Raw genomic sequence first — 19,280 nt, forward strand, 5'->3', positions numbered from 1 at the left:
TCCACATTCAAAATCCCCGCATCAAATGTTAAGACCGGCAACCAGATAACAAATCGTTTCGAGAAAACTACAGAACGTGCACTCTTTGTATAAAATTATTTATCCCGGCGCATCCACCATTTTTCAAGCGCCACGTCCTAGTTTCTTATCTAGAATTTTATTTTGTTGGACTTACCTGACACCTTTTTCCCGTTCTTTTTCCATTGGATGACAGGCCGTGGATCACCTCTAGCTGCACAGTAAAAAGCCGCTATGCCACCGGCCTTGACTTGGAGGTTGCGAGGCTTCGTGGTGATTTCGGGAGGATCTGGAACATAAACAGTAACCGGGATTAAGACAGACTCCGACAACAGCTCGCACACCTGGGGGTAATCTCGCCGTTTCATAAAGCGCTTTAAGACGTTCAAACAGCTTAACAGCGCGATTGCGGAATTTCAACTCGAAAGGGTTTGCCCGCATTTTTTCTTCTTCAAACTAACATCATAACCAAACAAGATCGGAAAATGATTCGGTTAAGTTACGCCCCAGATGTCGAATAAATATTTAATTTAGGAGGAAATGCGGACTGATGAAAGACATTTCGATATCGTTAGCGTTCTCAACCCGTTGCGCGCTCGAAATTGTGGAATTATTAAAAACTAGGTGGATTTATTAATGCGGTGGCACAGCGCGAAAGTATTAAGCTAATGAGATGATTTAGGGGGGACGGAGAGCTGTTTCTTTTTCATAGCGTAATCAAAAGTGCCTGTAATTAATTACAATATGGCAGGTAAATATTACAATTGTTTAACGATCCAGTTGCGTGTTTTGAAACGTAATTAGGTGTAAGTTATCTACATCTGAATTAATGAAGGATGTATCCAGGAGTGGAGCGTCAGGTATGTACACATAATCGCGATAAGACGAACTAAATACGTCGGAGCGATGAAATACTAGTTTGTTTTCAATAAAGAGTACATTCCCTTCGAAAATGTAAATACAGACGATCGCTCGTTCAAAAGTTGGAATTTAAAGTGCGACTGTCGTCCGATAACATAATAAAAATATTCCCACGACGTAATAAATTCCAAGACAAGAAACTTTTGCGAACAAAGTTCGTTTCGAGCCTCTTCCAGAGATTATAATAAAATTTGGAACATTACCGTGAAAACGTTGTCTCATTTAGAAACATTCACAGAAACTCTTGTCGAGCGATCCGTTAATGCTTCATTTGCAAGTCGAACGATTGTATTTGGTAATTTATTTTGCGCGGAACCACAAATTAAAAGACATCGACGACAAGAAACCTGCAAGCAATGAAACGCGACAGCTGGGACATTCATCCAAGTGCGAAGACACGGCAGGTTTCATGACTCGAGCTTAATTATCACGACAGCGATAAAAATAACCCAAAACAATGCCAAATAATATACTCGAATATCTATCAATATTTAGCAACACGAAAATCCGAAAACTTTCATTTAAACACAAACTGAAAAGTTTCAAGCGAATGAATCTTGCTCATGTTCAAGCTATCATCCAATTGTAAATCGAATTTAGGTGCTTTTTACCTTTTAGACAGATGTAATTAATAATCATAGATCCATTGCGTAGATCATGATGTAGTAAGTAAGATGATTAATTTATCGGTTATTTCAAACCATCATTAGCAATAATTGCAAAATTTACAACACGTTGAATACATTAATCTCCCAAAATTTATATATATAGCGTTTGATTTTGCACAATTTGAGTATAAAGTAAGTTTTCCAAAGCATATTTTTTAAGAAAAATTATTAAATCAGTCCTGGTCTTATCCGAAAAGATCGCGTATGGAGAAAAAATACAGAATTTTGTGAACAGAATATTTATAATTTACAATTGTTTGCGATTTAAAATTGATCCAAATAACTTGACATCAAATAATTATTTCTGCGTACCATTAGTAATTTAAACAACATCAATTCTTTGATGTCTTTTTTAATTGAACAAGGAGACTGTTCAATTATAGTCCCTGTGCTCGTTTGAAGTTCCTTTTAGAACAAAAAATAGCTTCAAAAACTTTCAAATCCAACTACTGCATCTAAATAAACATAAAATATAGTTTTAGCGAAATTAAAGCAAAACAAAGAATGGTGCTTCTGCAACTTCACTAGGAGCCAAAACATTCGCTTGAAACTTTTAGTAATTTATACACGCGTGTTGTAGTTGCTGATGCAATAGTGTGTTAATCTAGTTTTAAAATAATTGAATGGGATGTAACAAAACTCGTTCAGGTCTGAATGATTACAGGTAAACTAGTCTAGCAGAAATAACGTTAAAAGCTCGCGAGTAAACCACAATTTCTGCCATCTCCTAAGTTAGCATTTCTCTTCCAATTTAGTTAACTTGGTTTGACTCTTGAGCATTTGCAATTTGAAAACTTTATTTAGTGTTGTTTAATCCTTTGGTCGAGGCCGTCCTCCGCCGAATTATTTATTCACCTGACTTTGAATAAAGAGTGGTAATTAAGACGTAGCTACTTTACATAATTACACTTTGCCAGGAACAATTCGCACGGTTCTGTTTGAAATTTCGGAACACGACAGGAACCGCCCCACGACGGCTAGGGCCACAATAAGCGTCGTGCGCTGTACTTTTGATTAATGTCACGTAATGACACGGGAAATGGAGCGAACAAAACGAACAGAAAACAAAACAGGATACAGCATTGTTCTGCTACGGCATCCACGGTAATTCTTTAGGTTGGGAGTTAGTGTATGACTTTCGTCGACGTTTTTAATTGAACGGACGACGATAAAAGCGTCGCGACGAAGCAGACTGACCGATAAAATATTTAACGATGCCGTCGACAGACAATTGAATTTGCTGAATGAACGGAGAAAATAAAGAAACATGATACACTCGCACGAACGAAATAATTAGAAAACGTAATTTGGTGCTTTTCCCCGATACTCTCGAATTATATTCGAGTTATGCGATCGATTATTTTTATCGGCGGATCTGATGAGAATTAAAATCGCATCAAGAGTGTGTCGGAAAGGAAACTACAAAATAAATTATTTATGAACGGATTTATTATTCAGACAGCCAATAAAACACACGTACACGTCAAATGAATAACACACTTGTCTTTTTTAACTTTTCATTGCACGAGCTGTCACTTGCGGGAAACTTATAGTTTCATGATCCCACCAGTGGCGTGCTGTACTTTTAATTATCGAGTTTCATGTTGCCCAATAAAGAAATGATAATTGCGGAATTAATTCTTAATATCACGGGAATGCAGTTCGAATATAGCATGCGATTTTTCTTTCGTAAATTTGCCTTAATCATCTTCTTCCATCTAGCACGATATCTCCTGTTTTCTAATCGAAACCGAAAATTTCTGAATGAGGTAATTAAAACGTGGGGATGTTTCTGCCTCGAATTACCCCAAAGTTGGCGAAATTGTTGAGCCAAAAATATGCTAAAACCTCTAACACATTCTCACGAAATTGCCTTCCGCAGGATTAAACAACTCGTTTGGTATAAAGGAACATAAAATAGACACAATTTTTCCGATGCGATAAATTTATATTGTAAGCAATTACATCTGAAACGTACGATGACCTTGTGGTTTTTAATTTGTTATTTACATTGTACCATGATTGATGATGTCGAATATATCTGGATAATTATTACGAACACGAATTTGACGTCTTTTTGATTTATTTGCATACAACATGTTCGTTCGAAAAACAGAAAGCTTTAAAAGACTTGAGTAGAAAGTGCGTTATTAATGTCATTTCATAGAAAACCGTAATGAATGAGTACGGTTCTTGTTTTTGCTTCATTAATAAAAATGACTGTATGTAGGGCTTAACATGAACAGATTGAATGGGGAGATTAGGTAATCGAGTTGCAAAATCGCAATTAGACTTTTTCAAGATTCGAAAGTGTGTTAGAGGGTAGTGATCGAGTGTTAATGACTTTTGATGAGACACCTGTTTTGGGATCCTCTGTAGGTACGTGCTGTGGCAACGCTGATTTTGCTGAGCTAATCATAAGAGTGAATCAGCGCAAATGAAATTAGCAGCGTGGTATTTGCCACTAATATGATTATTAATCAATTTGGTTGCACAGAACACAGAACTATCAAACAGAGTAGACCGCATCTAAATTGGCTTCCGGCGAATCCACTTGAGTGGGAAACCGAATTAAATCAAAAATCGTCCAAGGTTTGAAAATCAGGCGCGCAAAAATTGAAACAATATAAGTAAATAAAGTGGGGAAAAAATTAATCGTGTACATACAACAACGAAATTTCAATTAGAGCGTAAACAACGGGCTAACGCTTTGCTACACCTGTAAAACTCCATTAAAAATCCGCTTTATTGTGCCTGCTCTTATTAAACCGTGTTTATTTTAGTCTCTCTCCTGTTTCGGTTATGTCCGTCTTCCTCCCTTGCGCCATTAAAAAGGCACCCCGAGTGTTGTAATAGTGTTTGGTCAATTGCCGGCTGTTTGCGCAACTACTCCATTTCGACCTTTGATGTCGCCATCAAACGACAATACAGACATATACTGGTAGTTAACACAGATGCAAATAACGGGGGCGTTTTACTTTTTTCTTTTCCTATCTCTGTATGTGTACATACGCGAACGCGCTCCATCACAAAGGACATTTTTTGATGATTTTTTCATCCGAGAGCCTTTCATCGCGTTATGACGTTTATTTTGACGGAGCTCCTTGTGTACATATTTATGCTGAGCTAATTGAGAGACTGAGTAAACGTTCGGTCAAAACGTCGAATCCACTCCATAAAATAATAAAGCACAACGAAACCAACGCTCGATCAATTCTCGCGATTAACAGCGAAAACTTCAAAATAATAAACTGGCTTTATCCGAGCTGAATCCTCCGGTTTAATCAGTTCGATTCTTTTTTTTTTAGCCCGTACTCCTGATTACATCAATGATAACTTACACCATTAGCTAGGAAAAATGATCACACCGTTGAATAAACAATGACTGTCAAATAGAACAGCCTGATAATTACTAAAGTGGATCGGATTGTAGGCTAATGTGCTGGATGACATTCGCGTCCATTTGGAATTAGCCGGTTCACAGGTAGTGTCTGTCATCAATTCATCATCAAAAGCTACAACCTGACTCGAAAAAGCCGCACCACGTGAAATTAGGGCATTTCATTTTGAATTACGTGAACTCAGAAAAGCGCAATAAAATCTCTTACAATAAATACGAAACAAATTAAGGTGTCAGCTTTTGATTTAGAAGATTCCAAATGGAAAAATCGCAGTCGGTGCAGGTCGGCTGCGCCTTGCACCGAAATGTTTCCTTGTTCAATAACGTAATATCTGCATTGTTTATCCACAATGCTTTAAGCTTAATCAAGTCGCTGTCAGGCTCAACCCCACATCCAAAATTAATCAGTTATTTGCGATTAACCGCCAAAATGCGCAATGAAACATAATGCGGTCCACATTAAACGCATAACTCTCGTTCGCATTGGTAGCATATGTTCAGGTGTATAACAACCCAAAGCAAACCACAGATTTCCATTTGTGAAAATGAATCGTGAACCGTCCGATGCATAACACACCCACCACCGCAAAAAGAAATCCTCTCACACGTCAAGAGATAAATAAATTAATATAACGCCCGGGGTTGAGTCGCGTTAAGTTTTTCGTCGTTGTCGTCCGTTCGCCAACTTACGTGTTAAATATTGGATGTACGGAAAATCCGAATAATTTCCTGAAATTCAAACGACAATTTAAAGTTTCGTTCGGCGGAGAATGCGCCCGAGAAATGGACCGGCAGACTTTTGGAAAAAGAAGAAACTGAAACGATGATCTATAATTTAATGTTCGGAAGGAAGACAGCGTACGTGTCGTGGCCATCTCCGGGTGGCTTCAATAAATAAAGAGATTTCTCGCCCCGGCGACAAAACTCGAAAAATACACCCCGACACATATATCACAAATCTAAAAAGGGAAGCTTCAATATTTATTCAAAGCTCGCGACTTCTTTCTTCCGCCTTTTAAATAAACGATATCCTCCTCCTCGGCACGTTTAAGATATTTTATTGATGATAATAAACGACGCGAGGTTCTGACACGTTAATCGCAGTATTTTTGCGGCACCCTTCACGACGAATAATAAATACATAGCCATTCACATATCAACATGTTTGATAAATGAACTATTTGAATAGGCCGAGGGTGGTGGAAATGTCGGCATTTTTCAGGCCGTTTCAGTTACGTAATGATACTGACTGAAGCCGGAACGAACGGACCTCCTATTCATCATCCCCCGGATTCTAAATTCAATGTCATCTTTATACTGCAAATGACTTACCTGAACGCTGGTGATTAATGAGGAGACTTTTAATTGATACGCCAGTTATCGGAAATCGATTTTTGACTCGTCCTTATTTCTTTGATTTGTTTGTTTTCCGGACGGTCAATTAGACAAAATTCACTGTCGCAACTAAAAACGTTTCTCCACGAGCGAGCAGAGAAAATACTGAATTATTTTCAAATTGCGCCATGCGAAGACATCTCTGACAAAAAATAGGTCTGACAATGCAATAACCCTGATTGAGGTATTTCAGGACGAATGCACGCCCCTGAAACGAGATTAAACCCGACTTTGCCGCATTTCGCTAACAAACATCGAGGGTGTAACACATCAAATCCAATCAGGGTTTCTTGTATATGTGCTGAATGGTCTTTAATGAGACGCAGTAATTGGAGGATCTAGCTTTCACAAGACTGGTACACGACTCAAATGTCCTGTTCCTGTTCAAGGTGCGACACAATCCGATTTAATTGCGGCTTTTAACCGATTTAAAAAGCGCCAGAAAATAAATTATTTATCGAATAGTGTGGAGTGCGGTAACACGGGCACTCCTGGACGCCGAACGGTCCTTTTACGCCGGCCATAATCCAATTTTAGTGCTTCTACCCCGTGCGTATGATGGACAAATCAAATTAATTTCCTTTTAAATTGATTACCTGTTTTCGGTCGTTTTTTTCCGAACGCTATCTGTATTAATGTTGTTACATTATTAACGGCCCAATTGGCTCCTTATCCGGACGAGCAATCGATTGTTTCCGACAGGTGAACCAAGAAAAAAATGAGTGTCGGAGCTTCTTCGAACCGGATGAACCGCAACAAAATCGATGTTGTCGTTAGACCAAAAACCATTAAGGCGCATGCAAAATGATTTTGATCGTTTACGAAAAACGCATCATAAATCACCATGACCTTGGCAACATCTTGCCAACAGCGGTAATTGCATCAAAGCAGGCAGGTACCCCCAAAATTAAATTTTCAATGGAAAATGTGATGCAGGAACGTGGAAAAAAATCCAGTTATAAAACAACAAATATATTTATTTTCGGTGGAGGAAAGCAGGACACGAAAAAATACGCCTCGAGATAATATTTTAAATGAAATTGGATGAACACAACCAACAGGCAAATAGCGAACAACTTTGGTGGTGATACACCTACCTGAATAAATATATATTTTAGTATCTTATATACCAAAAAAACCACTGACAAAAATTGGTTATACTAAGAAACTTTATTTCATGTTCTGTTGTATTTTTCAATGAAAGCTTTATTTTTTCTCTTGGAAGCGACCTGAAAGGTTGACCTTATCCGTCTGGAAAGTGATTCGTGAAGTATTAATTTTAATAAAAGTCTGCTCTAGTTCGAGCCTTCGTCAACATGTCGTCAATGCTAAAAGTCCAAGGATTGTGGCAAATCCACTTTAAAATTAATATTTTAACAATTAATCAATCCTGACCGAGATAATTAAATAAGGAAGATAAAATTAATAACCCTATAATAAAAACTCCAAGCCCCGATTTAATTAATTAAACACGGAAGTGGACGCTTAATAACTTAATTTCTCAAATTCCTGTCTCACCCAAACGGCACTGGAAAAAGCAAACCTCGCATTACCTTCCAGCCTTTAATTAAAAAAAGCAAATTCCGCTACATAATAACCCGGAATCACGCCCGAAGCCACAACGAGACGAAGATAAATGACATCGCCCCGATCACAGATTATCGGACCACCTGTCAGACGGGTACAGAACAACCCCATTCTAAATCACCGGTAAAGCAGAGCGGTCGCATCTGCCCACTACGTGTACGTTTGCCGCTACGTCGGAGATGTTTTTTTCCACGTGGAGTCGCCCCCTAATTGATATATGGCACTGCAGGGACGTCGACGGTGTCGCACCGGAACGCTCTCTTTCCTGCTATTGATCTCAACTTAACTTGTTTGTTCGTCCTTTGACATTCTGGACGCGGCCCTCGACATATTTTACAAAATAGACGCCGTCTCTATGAACACCAGTTGAACATGTAACTCTGACATTTGGGAAAAGGGCCTGTTGCTCCCTAAAAAACTCCTTAAAATAAATAAATTGCTACTTTAAATTCTGTTTTTATTTCAAGAGTAGAGCGAGCTGGAAGATGAAGTAAAGACTTTTTTTGGTTTTCTTTAAAATTAATTGCTATAATCGCTGCGGAAATATTTTGTTCACGTAGTGAATAATTCTGGAGGAGCAAGCTGTAGGAAGGCTCCGGGAAATTATAACATTTTTCTCGTGGAGATGAATGTGTCACATTTTTCACCACTCTCTTTGTCTTAAGCTTCATCCACTATCATCGCATTCATTCCATCAAAGTTATCAGTGAAATTTGGGTAGCACGCGGTTTTTCGACGCATATTTTTAAGCCGACATCATAAATTTATCTGGAGAAAACGCCGGCCGATCTCATTCATCATACGAGCCTCGCAAATGATAGGGCAGGTAATAAACGCTTCCTAATAAAACTTGTTTTCTTACGCCGGAGACTGAGTAGGCCATTATACGCTCCGAAATTAAATTCAAACAACCCCAATATGTTTCCCAGCGAAAAAATCGACGCATCAATCGTGAATCGGACGTATCTAGATTAAGCCCAGATAATCGCCTTTTCCTTCGACATTTGTTTCGATCTTGGGGCCGTTTAACGTCTCTGTTCTTGCAGAGAGGACCATAAAATCGCTCGGCAGTATGGAAATGGTCGCGGATACATATATGCACATAAAATTAATCGTAAAAATCGCACAATGTAATGATTCGTTCGGTGCTAAAATGTAAATTTTCCCATGGAAAATACGAAGAGACAGAGAGAGGAGAGATGGCATCGTAAAAGTCCAGATGGTCTACATCATGAAATCATGATGGCGAATGGCAATTTCCTATTAAAAATCGTTTTTTAAAAATGCCATCTGATGTAACGGTTGCCATGCTTTTGCAACTTTATAACCCTTCGGAGTCCGCGGTCCGCACATAAAATTGTCATCCAGTTTACCTTGTCTTCACGAATAACGACCGCACATACAGTGATAAAACACAATGGAAACACTCAACGGCGACACTACAAGAAATTTAATACGAGTCTTTGTCGAACGAAACAATCGCCAGCGTTTAGAAGACCTCCAGTGGAGGAGATAAAACATGTTGGACGTTAAGGGAAACGACGAAACCGAATCAATCACTTGCAATCAAAAAACGGCCAACATTTTTTCTGGTTGCTTTCTGGTGCGAGTTTTGTCTTAATTCGGCGGCAAAGTGCAAGGGGGTAATTGGGCGCTTGTAAATGGATCGCTTGTCTAAAGCTCGCTCCAAGACAAAAGGGTTCTATCTTGCCCGCTAATTACATGAAGAAACCATTGTTGCGTAAGGGTTTGTTCGTCTCTGTTCGGGGAACAATTACCCAATTACCTTGCTGCTTGCTCTTATTCCCGACACACACTGCCGGAATTTCCTGCAATTTTCCAATTTTAATTCAGACGTTCGGCGAGGAATCCTGAAATTAGAGGTAGGTAGCTTGTTTCTATCCGAAACTAATTGTCACATCAGTTGGGTGTTCCGACTGCCGTCTGAATATTTCATGGCCGATGTGTATACGGCTTGTTGAGCAAACGTTAAAAAGGAAACTACTCCCTCGAACTCTTTAATAATTCATCGAAGGATCCTCAGTAATAGCCTCCTCACTCATTACGCTCATTAATGGAGTCCTTTTGATCTCACGATCCCGGGCAACTTGCGAAAATATTTACGTTTTTAATTCAATTTGTCTTGGCGTTGTCGAGGATTGACGACTGACCGACCTCTCGGCTAAACGGATTTCTCAAGAGACGAACTCGAACGACCGCTTAAAATGCCCCATTAGGTATTACGACTTGGAAGTTTTTTGTATGAACGTTCGTCTACGTTTATAATTTTTAGCTCAATTTTGACCCGAGATTAACTTCATGAAGAAACATTATCCATCAAAACATTAATTATTCACGTTATTTTATATCTCCTTTCGCGAGATCCCAGAGAAAATTAAATTTTTGACTTGAATTAATTTAAGGCGATTTGTTTGTACAGCTTGCATTAACTTTACTTTTTCCTCGCTTTCACTAGACTACGTCCCTTCCATTTTCTAGTAAATGTTGGATAACTTGAACGGAAAGTTCCCGTCTTAGGAATTTATATTTTCAGAGCACCTTTCTTCAAATAATGTCTGTCATCAAAACAGCATCGCATATAGAGTAAATGCCCTGTTCTCATCGCGCACATCTCTTGTTTTAGTCTGGTAAATACAATAACTGAGACTGCTTGTCGTGTTTGCTTGTATTATTTCTTTTCTGTTAGCGTTTAATTTCTACATTTGTTTACCCATAGAGTTAATTTGTCTCCATCTTGTGCCTTCTCATAATTTGATGTTGATTGATCTCCTCGGTATAATTACCCGTTCCTTGCAGTTCTAACCCGAAAAACAAATCGTTGCTTTCAGTTCCATGAAGCATAACGCAAAGAAAGCAACAATGTATTCTTTGTAATTGCTCAAAAGCATATTTTTCCTATCCTAAATTAGTGCTGGGAGCATCAATTTTTATCTTTACCTTTACGTAAAGGCTTCGATAAAATTCTGTATTTTTGCCAATAAACTCTTCGAACCGTGTCCGCTAATCGAGTCTTCGTATTTCCAGCCACAAATACACTAAATTTTCGATTACCGGAAAATTGTGTCGCTACTCAGGATAAATCGGATCGTTCGGGATTTTATTAGTTTAGATAGGAAATGTTATATTTTATTGACCACCGTCTATATTTGGACTTTACTTAGTTTATTGTAAGTTTTCTCTTCTTCGTGCTTGTTCTTTTGGATAGAATTTGGCGTTGGCAATTTCACAAATTCACTTAGAAAGAAAACCACTAAAGTGAACCCATACAAAGAGGAAATAAAGGGAAAAAGTGTATCGGGCGGTCCGTTTACTTGGTGAATGTAATCCACTGTAGACACTCCACACAAACGCAAATGATTTGTTATGGAACCGCAAAACTCAAAAGTTGTCTTTCTATTTTTTGGTTCACTTCTAGCAATGAAAAAACTTGAAAAAAGCGTGATTTATAAAACTAGTTCTATCGTGATACTTTTCTAAATGTTTTCAAGTTATTGATCTTGTGAAAAGGGGAGCTTTATGCGATTGCGTTCATTGATTAAGGCGAAACATAAAAATTCCATGAAAAATTTAGATGATATCTAAACAATACGATGCTAAGCGTTCTGAAAAGAAAAACCAAGCCTCGCTTTCATTTCGCAATTAATTAGGTGGAGTTTTATTCCCAGAATTGATTATGTTTTTCCACTCAAAGTAGGACATCCCGTAAGTGTTACTCAAAATTACGTATAAATTACGGTCATGTTGATAACGGCGGTTCGTATTTACTACAATATGGCATGAATATAAAGCCGTAAAGATAGCATCTATAAGGGCCAAATGTGTACATCATAAAACGAGAAAACTAACAAGAAGTGCTCGTAAAAATATGAAAACATTTTTGGAACAAAGATATTAATCACGGCTCTGTCGCAAAAATAAAACCTAGGAGGAAAAACAGTGCTAGTGAAAAAAAATTCAATTTTGAGAAAACGTGGGAAGGGTTTGGAATATTCATTTGATGAATCGCGTGATCTCCTCATTAAGTAAACACAGAGTACCTGTAATACGGTTCAGTTCACCGGGACGGTAATAATTCCGGGAATCAATTAGAAGCAGCTAATGCTAATGTGTTTCTAGGTAGTGCATTATGGCACCGAATAGAGCTAATAAATATGCCCATATTCCCGATGAAATGGCGTGCTCCGAAATTACCGCCATCGTTATTATGCGCACTATCCGCCGTAATGCAAATAAAGTATTATTAGTATTGGAATACCTAACGGCAATATCGTAATTTATTTCACATGCGAAGAAAAACCAACACAACAGTTTATCTATCACATAAATAGAAGAGGGAATGTATTTATTCTATGTTACGAAAAGACATTTTTCGAATAATTCATCCGACTACTAGTAAATATCACTATCGACAATTATTTTGAAGTTGTGCAGGCCCGAATGAATATGATAACGACATTCTATACAGGATGGTTCACGAAAAAAATTATTACTCGTGGACCACTCATAAATTTTAATGTTGATTTTTTTAAAAAGTTTGTGTTAAAATATCTACAAAAGACGGTCAGTACTTGGGGCCCTGGTGGCTCAGTGGTATAAGCGCCACTTACGACGGGGGAGGTCGGGTGTTCGAACCCGGATCAGGGTAACAATTTTTCTATGAAAAAAAGTGTAGAAAAGGTAAGTGAAACAACACGTAAACAAAAATAAGAGACTGAAAGAACACATAAACGTATAGACGTAAAGCGGAGCATAAAACTGAGAGAAATAAGGAAATAATGCGGCAAAAGGTAAAAGTACGTAAAGGCGCCAAATTGTATCCTAATAAAGAAAAAATACCTTTTGTTTTGAGAAAAAGATGAACGAAAGGTGAAAGATAACTACAAACTGTAGCATTGAATCCTTAGATGACTTACTTCTTGAATTATAAAAAAAATAAACGAAAATATTTATCTCTAAAAATTTTTAAGTTAACTGAGTTTGTTTAGTAAAGTCCCGAAAACCATTCTTAATAAAAATCATGGCCACTGCGAATCCAGTAGGATTCGCGCACGTCCACTATTTTTGACGAGAAAATACACAATTTGGTGATTTTTGAAGAAATTATGTTCATTTTCGGTCAAAAACGTGCTGAAAGTCGCAGAAATTATAAAATTGTAGAATGAACATATACGCCTGGTATCTTTTTATGCAATCTGGTGAAAAATTAGAGAATTAGATTGGAAAAAAGTGGAAAAAAATGTTTTCTCGAGCTAATTCGACGACGTTTGAACTGAATGTATATGCGTTTTAGGTGAATTATTGCAATTATATAGTTTGTAATGTTAATTTATTTAAAAAGTTTGTGTTAAAATATCTGCAAAAGACGGTCAGTACTTGGGGCCCTGGTGGCCCAGTGGTATAAGCGCCACTTACAACGGGGGAGGTCGGGTGTTCGCACCCGGATCACGGCGACAATTTTTCTATGAAAAAAAGTTTAGAAAAGGTAAGTGAAACAACACGTAAACAAAAATAAGAGACTGAGAGAATACATAGACGTATAAACGTAAAGCGGAGCATAAAAGTGACAGAAATAAGATAATAATGCAGCAAAAGGTAAAAATACGTAAAGGCGCCAAACTGTAAACGTAAGAAAGAGTACATCCTAATAAAGGGAAAATGCCTTTTGTTTTGAGAGAAGTCTATGTTACGAAAAGTCATTTTTCGAATAATTCATCGGTCTACAAATAAACATCACTATCGACAATTATGTTGTAGTTGTGCAGGCCTGAATGAATATGATAACGACATTCTATATATCCTAATAAATGATTACAATGCTCAGCAGAAGTTGGTAATGCCGATAGTGTAGTATGGCAGGCGTTGGGGCGGCTGTATAATCCAATTAAAATCGGTCGCGCGGGAGCCATGTATGACTGTTATCTACCTAAGCTACAAACCATTAATAATTTGCACATTTAATGTTGGCTAAACTGAAGCCGAAATCGCACCAACAACACCTCCGTTGCACAAAATTCTGAACTGCAACGAAATCACCGATCGATCGAGGAAACTAAACTCAAGACCAACCAACAAGCGATTTATATAAACAAATTCTAATTAGTGACATGGTGAATAAGGTGGAAGAAGGAAAAGTGGATAAAGAGATAAAGTCATTATAGGAAAACACAAATCTCTGCAGCGAATTTTATTCTTCGACTGCTAAAAACAACGTCCTTAATTAGAATTGGATTCAGGAACAAGTTGAGATAATTACTCAGACAGCAATTAAATGCCTATACAAAATTATTTTAATTCAGAGTTTAATTTCCGACGAAAGAGTCGTGTAGATGGCGCTCCGGAACCGTTCACACATAGCTAATTCGACAATCTCGCTTCAGGCAAATCTAAATGAAAAATCTGAAACCGAGTTTTTATTAAACTTAATTAACATCCATTTAGCGGGAGTAATATGGATTTTTATTAGACAAAGTGAAAAAAGCCGCCCCAACATCTTTTTTCTCCTCCTCTCGCTTTTTATCTAAAGCAGAAAGAAGTTTTCCTTGGGGTTGGTAACAAAAACACGTAAAATTGTTGTTTGCTGAGGCGCACTAAAACAATCCGACGACTGAAATTGTATACATAATACGCCTAGAGATAAGCACATCAAAAAAGCTCCCGTTAAGCTGCATACACAGAGGTGGAACAAAAAGTGGCCGTTGCAACAGTTGCTCTTGCTGCAAACTATCGTTGCCGTTAAGAATATTAATGACGAAATTTGCTGAGCTTTCTTCTTTGAGGCTCAACCGCGTCAATTTTCATCGCGACGACTGGAAGATTAATGGCGTCGTTGTCAAACAGCCATTTTTAATATGCAACGTACATTTCACGGTTCACCGACTGCGACCGTCATTTTACAAAGTGGGAAAACATTGCGCTGCCACCATCCCCATATTGAGACGTCGATTTGCTTGCAGCTCAATGTGGTGCGAAGATAAATCCAGAAGGGAAAATGGCCAAGAAGCGCTATCGTAATCAAGGGCCAACACAGGCAGGACATATCAATAATCTAATAGAAACGTTTTGTCCCATCTAATGCGCGCAGGAGATAAAATCAGACTTTTTCGGGTTCCAGGAGAGAAAGAACGACGATTTGCGACACTCGAGTCGTTTGGAACTCATCATAACCCCAATAATAAATGACAGTCATTTTTGTCGCTCTTGTCTAACAATAAGGCATTTGTTGCGAGGAAAACGTATCATCAGCGCGATGGAATTTCTGCTGATATAACACCCAGTGAGGATTTTTCAAGTTAAAAAAACATTTGAACACCAAAAAGATCTAGGTCGCGAAAAAAAATTTAAAAAGTCAAAAAAGTTTTGGGTCTTAATTGTCTTTAATAAGAATTGTCAAGACTTTACTTGTCCTTTAAAAGAGTTCAAAGACTGCATAATTAGATCGTAATTTAGGCATTTTATAACAAAAGTTGGCCCAAAAGTTTTGCTTCATACTGTTGTGTTAATAATTGACTTGGATTCGCGTAGTTTGTAAGACAAACAATTGGATTGAGACAAATTCTTAAAAGCCAGTAAAAGACGATTATCCTTCTTTACCATTACTAAAAGACCTTTTTACGATAGCCTGAATACGCCAGTGCCTATATTTCTGCGGCATCATAAAGCGCTGACTTACCTAAAGGTATAAAATATCGATAACAATTTTTTTTTATATCAGAGCAGTGTCGCTCCTATTAAGTGGATTTTTTATGTGCACATCAAACGGCCCCGACAAACACATAAGCCGAAGTTTATTGTTTGTGCTAACATGTGCCACAATTTAAAATATCGATGGCGGAGCGTAAACAAATAATGATCTATTGTTTATGCAACTTCCGCATGAATATTGATGCAGAAATCAAATTGCAATTAATTACGATCGGTGAACGCGGACAACATCGAAAACATGTCAATCAACATTTCACGGTTTGTGTAATGAGTAATAAGCTTTTATTGCGACAATCATCGAGTGCCCCATCAAACTCGACTCTTTGTGCAAAGCAAAATTGTTTAATTGATGTGAAAACGAACAAACTTTGGTCGCCGAACAGCCCCGCAAAAAGTAATAATAATCACGTCGTTAATCGACATTAATGTCGATCGGTCTTTGATTATTTCGCAAATCGGCCGGAATCCCATTTTCATTTTAATTAATTTCACCCTGCACGTTTCCATTTGCATGTAAAGTGCCGGCGGTGTAGTTGTTTTCGACATTATATGCCGTGTACTACTGCCGCTTCCCAAATAAATATAATAAAAAAAGCAATCAAACAGATTTATGAAGACTTTATCAACGGTCATTACGCATTCGTAATTGTCTTCGTATCTTGAAAATAAAATGGTGATGAGGTGAGGTAGTGTAGTGATGTCGAAATGTGGCCCAACCATGCGACTCGTGTTGAGTGGCTCTTGAATAATGGAAAAAAACCACACAAAAAAGCGTGTGGACAATTACCCTGCCGCGATGATAATTAAGAAGGAGACGCCACTCGACGGTCACGATAGTGCCATATTGGAAATTTATTCACCCCGCTAATGAGGTTTCCAACTAAAACTTTAATTAATACAAGAAATGTATGCACTTTCCATTTTCCTTTTAAACCACTTTTTGTCCAAGATAATGATTTGGCAAGTTCTGCTGTAATTTACACACGCTGATGTATTCTTAATAAGGACTTGTTTCCAAATTATAAATAATAAAATTCTAATAAGGACAAACGCAAAGTAGCAGTAACGAGTTATCCGAATCACAATTTAATAAGTAAAAACCCACAGCTCGTAAAAGATACAAAATGAATCTCAAAAAGTATAAACAGGGCTTTTACAATCATTATTTTTCTCCTCTCATTTGGATTTTGTGTTTTAAATTGCTTATTTGCCGAATAAGAGAAACACGAAAAATGGTGGATGCGCCGGGTCTAAAAGTCAACAAAAATTTTTAATATTAAAATGCGTCAAAACTGTTTACGAAATAAGGTTTTGATTTATATTCAACTATTTAGTTGCCCATTTATGTATTGTTTTTGTTCAAGAAGCTCAAATAATCGAACAATAGCCAAGTTTTAAAACTTGAACTTTATTACATTGACAAAGTATATTAATTTTAAACTATTAATGTACAAAAGTAAATAGTATTAGTAACAAATCAATTAAAAATAAGTAAAAAAAGTCAAAGATTCAATTCGCAACGATCTAGTTAGAAATAATTTTTATTTGGATCAGACAGAAGCACATGCGATTGTGTAACCCCCTAAAAACTAATTTTTCCTAAATTCGATGTTTATGCCCGGCCATACTTTATCCTTATCATCACTGCGGGCCATTGTGCCCGAACGTAAATCACATTTTTTCAGGATTTTCATTTTGACGTTGCACCGAAAAAAATAACTGACCCGTCCAATTGCGTTTCGTTTGGAAACTGATTGCTTTTTTCCCTCGTCAATTTTTTCGTTCCCAAAAACGAACCGATAAAAGCAATTTCGTCTCGGATGAGAGTAATTGGTCGTTTGGTATTCGACAGTACCGCCACGATTAATTTTTGTTTTGTGCTAAGTGTAACAACGTAAGTAATTCGCGTAATTGACCTAATTAAGCTCTTCGTATCCGACGCAATCCGGCGTTTCCGGTCACGTAACGGCGTCCCCGCCGCGATCAAATAAAACATATAATAGACGCAACCGCCCCAGATCCGGGGGCGGTTTTTGAACACTCGTTCTGTCTCGTGACCTAGTGCTAACTAACTCAAAGCGTTCGCCGGTTAAGATTCCGGAAACGCACGCCTTCTCTGACCGCAGGCTAATGTGGACGTTATGATGCGAACGGACGGTCTGCTTTCAAAATATGAGAGCCGCAGGACGTGCGTATAGGACGCCGCCCCCGACGGGACGCCCACTTTGCATATCTTGCTCGTTTCAATAAACTTATTCACGGAATCGGCCCTCAATACCCTCCAAACCGGCGAATAATAGAGCAATTTCTAACAATAGAAGAAGTCGAAGATCATTTCGGATCAGTACAACGTTCCAATATACGACACGACCGAAAATATTCCCTTTGTTGCCGTCCGATGCACTTGCACTGAACGCCAAGCAACTGCAAATAAGACCGGCGACCTGCGTCTTTTCCAGATCTCCCGTATGATCAAACATCATCTTAGGGAAACCAACTTTCTAAGCAAACTACTGCTACTCTGAAAATTAATAGTTTTTCAAAAACAAAACCATTACATAGTTTTGTATTTGAAATCAATATTTTTTTCCATAATACTTGTTTATTATATATTACTATTGTTCTACCTAAACCAAGTAATCGAAAAACGCAGTAAAAAGTATGGTCTTCTAGGTATGTGGCCATACACGCATTTTTAGGTAAATATATCATTGTAGAAATTCTCAATGCTTCTAAGAAAACCAAAAAAAAATCTAGTAAAAAAACCTAAGATAACAGAACAACCTATAAAGGCTTTTCAAAAGATTTAGTAGGCTTGCAAGTTTGAGCCCTAAGTACTGATAGAGATAAGAAAGTATTATTCCTGATGTATCTCCCCTACATCGTAACTTATTTAATACACGCGATAATGTGTCAAAAATATGTTCCTTCCCCGTTTCGGTGTAGAGATTTAGGTGTCCATGTGTTGTCTCGATACCAAGTCACATACACGAAAATCTTTAATTAAGTAAAAAGAAAACAAGCGGGAGTCACTGGCACGTTTTTTGGTTTGTTGTGTTTCATTCAGACGTGAGATCCTCGAACAGACCAATAGATGAGCGACAGACAGACAAAGAGAGATAAATCCTGAGAGACACAGATTACAGGATCAACGTTGCTCCTGTTGGATGCTGCAAGATTAATGACGCAACGCTTCGGGACATCTTGACATCGCAACGTCACGTAGAACAAACGCACCACTATAAAAAATCCATACGATGTGACACTGAGAAGGCTTCACGTGCCATCCGGTGAGATTTTTCAAACGTACCGGCCATGTTATAGATTTCAACATCAACAAAAGCGAGATATCATTATTAAGACACCCAAACTGTATATAAAGTAATCCGGCAAAGTGATAAATGATAACGCATCTAGATAAACTCGGTTTAGCGACGTGGGGTCACGTATTTTAGGGCAATTAGCCAACGTGACGAAAAAGCAAAAAATCTCATCCCGGCAAAAGGACGTTCAAAAGACGACATTTGCAGCGTCAAATAATAAATTAGTGTGTAATGTAGAGTGAAGGA

The 19,280-nt window shown here is 37.9% G+C and overlaps 1 protein-coding gene across 8 annotated transcripts in view; it reads right to left on the reverse strand.

The window, feature by feature from the left end:
* Nucleotides 1–19,280, reverse strand: part of Lar (Leukocyte-antigen-related-like) — a 205,258-nt gene that overhangs the window by 43,579 nt on the left and 142,399 nt on the right. For 6 of the 8 annotated variants that reach the window (XM_064357111.1, XM_064357116.1, XM_015977629.2 and 3 more), the window contains 2 exons: nt 5,698–5,736; nt 176–307 (listed from right to left, as the gene is read on the reverse strand). In XM_064357111.1, the coding sequence (XP_064213181.1) occupies nt 176–307; nt 5,698–5,736 (171 nt within the window). The remainder of the gene's footprint in view (nt 1–175; nt 308–5,697; nt 5,737–19,280) is intronic. The other 2 variants (XM_064357119.1, XM_064357115.1) reach the window with 1 other exon arrangement.

This window comes from Tribolium castaneum, chromosome 1 (genome assembly GCF_031307605.1).
Source record: "Tribolium castaneum strain GA2 chromosome 1, icTriCast1.1, whole genome shotgun sequence".
Lineage (NCBI taxonomy): Eukaryota > Metazoa > Arthropoda > Insecta > Coleoptera > Tenebrionidae > Tribolium > Tribolium castaneum.